The 5784-nt window shown below is 52.5% G+C and overlaps 1 protein-coding gene across 2 annotated transcripts; it reads left to right on the forward strand.

Annotated features, from left to right (window-relative positions):
* The first annotated feature begins 934 nt into the window (after positions 1-934).
* NEURL3 (neuralized E3 ubiquitin protein ligase 3) lies at positions 935-3936 on the forward strand. Of its 2 annotated transcripts, none has more exons than XM_059387360.1 (3): positions 935-1415; positions 2414-2482; positions 3124-3936. In XM_059387360.1, the coding sequence occupies exons 1-3, from the start codon at positions 1232-1234 to the stop codon at positions 3288-3290; spliced, it is 420 nt and encodes a 139-aa protein (XP_059243343.1). In that variant the 5' UTR covers positions 935-1231; the 3' UTR covers positions 3291-3936. The 2 variants fall into 2 exon arrangements, with proteins under 2 accessions (XP_059243343.1, XP_059243344.1); XM_059387361.1 differs by having other exon boundaries at positions 3191-3936.
* The last annotated feature ends 1848 nt before the right edge of the window (positions 3937-5784 follow it).

Raw genomic sequence — 5784 nt, forward strand, 5'->3', positions numbered from 1 at the left:
CTCTCTGCCTACTTGTGATCTCTGTCTGTCAAATAAATAAATGAAAAGAATTTTTTAAAAGATTTTATTTATTTGACAGACAGAGATCACAAGTAGGCAGAGAGGGAGAGAGGAGGAAGTAGGCTTGCCGCTGAGCAGAGAGCCCAATGCAAGGCTCGATCCCAGGACCCTGAGATCATGACATGAGCCAAAGGCAGAGGCTTTAACCCACTGAGCCACCCAGGTGTCCCATCTCCTGATTTTAAAGTCCAGCCTTGGGTCTTAGCTGGCCCAGCCCAGGATTCTGAGGGGGCAGACCTGGAGCTCCTTCTCCAGCCTGTGTCCCTTCTCCCCGCCTCACTCTGTGGGGGCTGTTGGTCCCCTTTCTCCTACTAGAAAAGGAAGTCACCCTTACTTGTGGCCATGGCCTTCACAAATGGTGCAGGTTCTCTGTGTGACAATGATAAAGTCAGACAGAGAGGAAGACAGCGCAAACACCAGGACCCATCCACCAGAGGTCACCACAATTAGCAGCTCCATCTGCTTTCAGGTTGCTTCTAGATACAGATAGAATATATAAACATATAAACATGTGTCAAAGAAAATCTGGATCATATTATATCTACGGTTCTAAAACCTGCTCTTTCTATTTAATGCCAATAACCATTAGCAGGTGTTGAGAGCCGGCACAGGCAGGAGTTCCTTTAATTTTTACACTATCCCTCGGAGAGGGGCCCTGAGGCTTGGGGAAGTTCATGGTGGAACTCAGATCCTGGGCACGCAAAGAGCGTTCCTCACCAGGGTTTAATCAGGTCTGGGGGAGGAGGGGTGGTCCCTGGATGGGGGCAGGAGCAGTGGCCCCAGGGAGATGGGGGGTATGTGGAGATGACTCTGGGGAGCGGGTGGGTCCGGTCCCGACCGCACTGACGCCCCCACCCCCACCCCCACAGACTCCAAGGCGCCGCGAGAGACGCTCCGCTTCCACGCCAAGGCTAAGGGCGTGCAGGTGCATCTGGACGCCCGGCGGTGCACGGCGCAGAGGTGCGCCACGTTCCACGACGGCATCGTGTTCAGCCAGCGACCGGTGCCGCCCGGCGAGCCGGTGGCTCTGCGCGTGTTGTGGCACGAAACCCGCTGGTACGGCGGGCTCCGGGTGGGCTTCACGCGCCTGGACCCCGCACAGGTGTCTGCGCCCAGCCTGCCGCCCTTTGTGTGCCCAGACCTGGAGCAGCAGAGCCCGACGTGGGCTGCCATGCTGCCCGAGGGCAGCGCGCTGCTGGGGGACGTGATCCACTTCTGGGTGAACTGCCGAGGCCGGCTCTACGCCAGGGTCAACGCGGGGCCCAGGCTCCTGCTGCGCAAGGGCGTGCCCCTGGACGCCCCACTCTGGGCCGTGATGGACGTGTACGGGACCACCAAGGCCATCGAGCTGCTGGGTGAGGCAACCTGCGGGAACCCGGGCACTGCCCCTGGGTGGGAGGTGGAGGCTCAAGTGACACCGCGCCCCCACCCACAGCCGTGGGGAAATCCGTTCATTTCTTTATGTACAGTTTTCACATCAGCTCTTGCCCAGGGTCAGATATGAAGATGGGTGCTAGGGATGCCAGATGGACAAGACCCAGTCAAAGGGAGGGCAACCTTGTCCCTAGAGAATGCTAAGATCTTGACTAGTACTGCAAACATCTGTTAAAGGGCTGTTTCCCAAAGGGAGATTTGGAGACTGGGTTTTGCTGTCTAAGTAGGAGTTTGCAAGAGTCAAGTGTGGAGAGCAAAGGTATGAGGGTTAGAAGCACACAGGAAGACCTCTCATGGGGGTTAAGTCAGCCGTTCCATCCATGAGTGGAAAAACAAGAACCATACCTCCAGCCACCTGGAAGGAGAGTGGATTTCAGGGACAGTGAATACAAGAAACAACCATAAAAAGAAATATTGGCATTCCTGTGCCGGTCCTCCAGGGGTCTACACAAGCAGACCATTCTGCCCCGTTCCCCCCCCCCCACCCCCATTTTAAAATCGTTTGTCACACCTGCTGAATCCTCACCCCTGAGACACCTGTTTTGGTAGGTCTGGTGGGTCCTACCACCTGTTTGGACCCAGGTGGGTCCAAGCACCTGTTTTCCTGCCTTTGGGGGGATTTTAATGCACATCTGTGTTTAGGAAGGTCGATAGCGCTGAGGGTCTCCAGTCAGGCAGCAACAGTAGGGCAAAGAGCAGATGTCTAAAGGAGGGGTTAGGTGGGGTGGTTTAGGAAAAAGAATCTACAGCCTCATAAACTCTGTGCTGGGTTAAACTGGGAAGGCATGGCTGGGACCCTAAGATCAGCTGGGAGCTCCAGCACTGCAGCCCATGGAACTACCCCAGGGGCTGGTGGGGGTGGGGTGGGAGCACCCTGGCTTTGCTTTCCCTGGGCCCTGAGTCTCCCTCTCTGCCTCAGATACCACAGCCAGCGTCATCCCCTCCACCATGCCACGGGCCTTCAGCGATGAGACTCTGCAGCCTCAGGGTGAGTGGCTCCCCCCAGCCCCAGGGACTCCCAGGGACTCCAGCACCAGAGGCACCAGGGGAGGCCCCAGCTCTGGGGGCTCACGAAAGTCTTTCCAGGTCCACGAAGTCTCCCATGGGCTTTAGGCCAAAAGATTTGGCCGCTGCCTACGGGAAACCTAAAAACAATTTAACAGCTCTGCCTTCTAGAACATTGGCTAACTTTATAAGTTACAAGAGCACATTCATGCACAAATAATGTTCTTTTGTCCCAGCTTTAAAAAGCAGTCCATGTTCATAATAAAAGATTGGTCAAGCAGAAATAAAATAAATATTCAAGAATAAATATGGAAATTTAAAAAATCACCCATTACCTCTTAGGTGGATTTGTGCCTACTGTTTTGTAGTCCTATATCTGTGGGGGAATTGTGCTCTGTTTTCCTTTTTTACTAAGTGGGAATCTTACGGTATACATATGTATGTACATGATGGTTTTCATCCCAATTTTTTCTTTTTTTCCATCTGATTATGTTGTAAGCATTTTTCGTGAAGTTAGTATTTGTCCCAGTAGGACTGTATGGTTCTCCACCCTGTAGTTGTAGCGTAAGGAGGGGGGGCACCCTTTGCCCCCGTGTGTCCCAGCTGTGTTGTGCCCTTTCCCAGCCACAGCAGAACTGGAGTGCATCATCTGCTTCGACCGTGCTGCCGACACCTGCCTTCTTCCCTGCAGTCATGCATACTTCTGCAGCTCCTGCGCCGGTCGGGTCCTCAGGAACTCAGCCAAGTGTCCTCTGTGTCGTTGGGAGATCAAGGCCGTGGCCCCCGCATGAGGTCCCCCCACCCACATTCTGGAGGCGTCAGAAAAGCTGGTCAGCAGCAGGCCTGGCATGAAGAGGGCAGCAGGAAGGCCATGGCTCTTTCCTTCTCCCTAAAAGGTCATTGGGGCCAGCCCCTTTTCCTGCCCTCAACAGAACTGTCTCCCTGGTGCTTCAGCACTGGGCCCTCTGCTTAGCCAAGTTCATTGGTGCCCAGGGCTTGCCAAGGCTTTTGCCTGACCACCAGGTGCAGCCACCGTAGACCTAGCAGTCCTGGTCCCCATAGGTCACGTCAAGGAGAAGGGCCCTTGTTCAGAGATGGGGCAGCCTGATCCCTGGTTTTAGAGTAGAGGAACCTCTGCTATGGGCATGGATCTGGGAGAAGCGCAGCCCATCCCGGGGTATCAAGAAGCCGGGAGCAGATGCGGGGAAGCTTCTGGATGGCATGTTTACATGCCTGTGTAGAAGCTGAGTCACCCCTGATTTAAGCCCTCCATAAAGCAGATTGGCAGTTAGCCACCCTGCCCGCCTCGCAGGGTGGTGGTGAAGTCCCAGCGGACAGCATGTCTGAAGACGTTTGTGCACACAGGACTGTGATGTTGTGACGGCGCTTATTTCCTTGCCAGTTTTGGAGGGGTCCAAATAAAGTTTGTCTCGTGAATGATTTTGTAATGAGTACGTCCCCTTTGCTGTAGTTGGGGCAGGGTATGGATGGAGCCGTGGGCTGTGGGGATGCTAGGCCGTTTGGGAACATACCCTCTGTCCTCTGGAGACACACCCTAGGCTTGCAGTGGACGGGGTAGGGCTCAGTCACTCAGGCCTGTGGACTTTATTCTGTTGAGCACAAGAAGGGGACAGCTCTGTGCTCCCAGCCCTGAAGTCACAGCCAGGCTTTGCCCTTGCCACCCTTAATCTGAGCGGACTGCCAGGAGGCTCTGGCTCCCAAAGGAAGGGAGGAGTTGACCCATGAACCCCACCCCTACCCCACAGCAGGTGCTTGGGTTGGGACAAACCGTACCTATTACTTTGCTGCTGTTCCTCGATCTGGGGCTAGTGAGAAGGTATCTCCTGGAAGAGAGTACTAAAAGGGCGGTTCCAGCCTATGTGCTCAAAATTGTGATCCTGGGCACGTTCATGGATTGCCTCCCTACCCACACCATTGCCAACCAGTGGATCAGGACAGTGGGTTTGGGGACAGTGGAATAGCTTACACTCTGGAGTGGGATTGCCTCTCCACCACTCATGAATGGTCTAGCCTTGGTCCTGTGACTTGACTCCTGTGAACCTCAGTTTCTTCATCTGTAAAATGGAAATAAGATCATTTTCTATGCTGGTAAGTGTGAGAATCTTAAGTATGAAACTTGTAGCTTAGATGAAGTACTCAAAATACGGCATCTCCCTTCCCCTGAAAAAGGCATCTCCTAAGGGTAAGCAGCCAAGAGATCGATGGGCTTAGGTATCAGGGATCTGATAGGGTGTGAGTCCTGACAGCCCACTGACTTTTACCAAAGGCCCCCATGTCATCCCCAGCATCTTGGAACGACTTCTATGAATCCCTTATTCACCCTGTGTCTTTTTTTTTTTTTTTTTTAAGATTTGACTTATTTATTTGACAGAAAGAAACGCAGTGAGAGAGGGAGCACAAGCAAGGGGAGTGGGAGAGGCAGAGGCAGAGGCAAGCTTCTCGCTGAGCAGGGAGCTGGATGTGGGGCTTGATCCCAGAACCCTGGCACCATGACCTGAGCTGAAGGCAGATGCTTAATGACTGAGCCACGCAGGCGCCCGCTGTGTCTTCTTGTTTTTAAATCCAGATGCCTCTAGGGCAAGGGCAGTGCTGTCGTCCTTTTTCCAGGGAACACCTTCTTGTTAGTAAAAGCCCGGGCAAGCTTGCTCTTAGAAATTATCTCTAACGAGAATCGGGAACTTCTGGAATGGTGGAGTAAGTGGTCCTGTAAATCCATTCTTCCATGAAAGCAACAAAAATATCGGCAAGATTATAAAATCAACTTTTCCATAACTCTAGATTACAACAATCTAACAAGGGGTTTATCCAAGAGAAACCACTCAACTTTGCTAAGAACCATGGGGTCTGTGGGGCTTTAAGTTGGCCTATTGCCCCCCTCTAGCCCCATCTCCACAGTGGCCTTGAAAACCAGCGACCTTAGCAGCTGCTCGAGGGGACAGATTGGGTTGGGAGTAATGCAGAAAGTTCCGTTACCCAAACATCATCACTGTTTGACCTATGTGACAGTTCATTGGAAAAGCCTGATCTAAGAGTGTTATTATTTAATCCAAGTTGAAGCTCTCTGCTCAGGAAAACCCCTATTTCCAGGGCATTTGTTAAATGTAATCAGCTTCGACTGCTTAACCTCACAGCTGCCAAAGACTGCAATACCAGTTGAGGGGCAAACATGAACCCAGCCAAAAATTTAAAAAGGAGATCTGAGAAATTAGATGTACCTAGGGGAATTTGAAAAGCTCTGGTGTATTTCTGGGGATCTCAAAGACT

Source organism: Mustela nigripes, unplaced genomic scaffold, assembly GCF_022355385.1.
Source record: "Mustela nigripes isolate SB6536 unplaced genomic scaffold, MUSNIG.SB6536 HiC_scaffold_1550, whole genome shotgun sequence".
NCBI lineage: Eukaryota > Metazoa > Chordata > Mammalia > Carnivora > Mustelidae > Mustela > Mustela nigripes.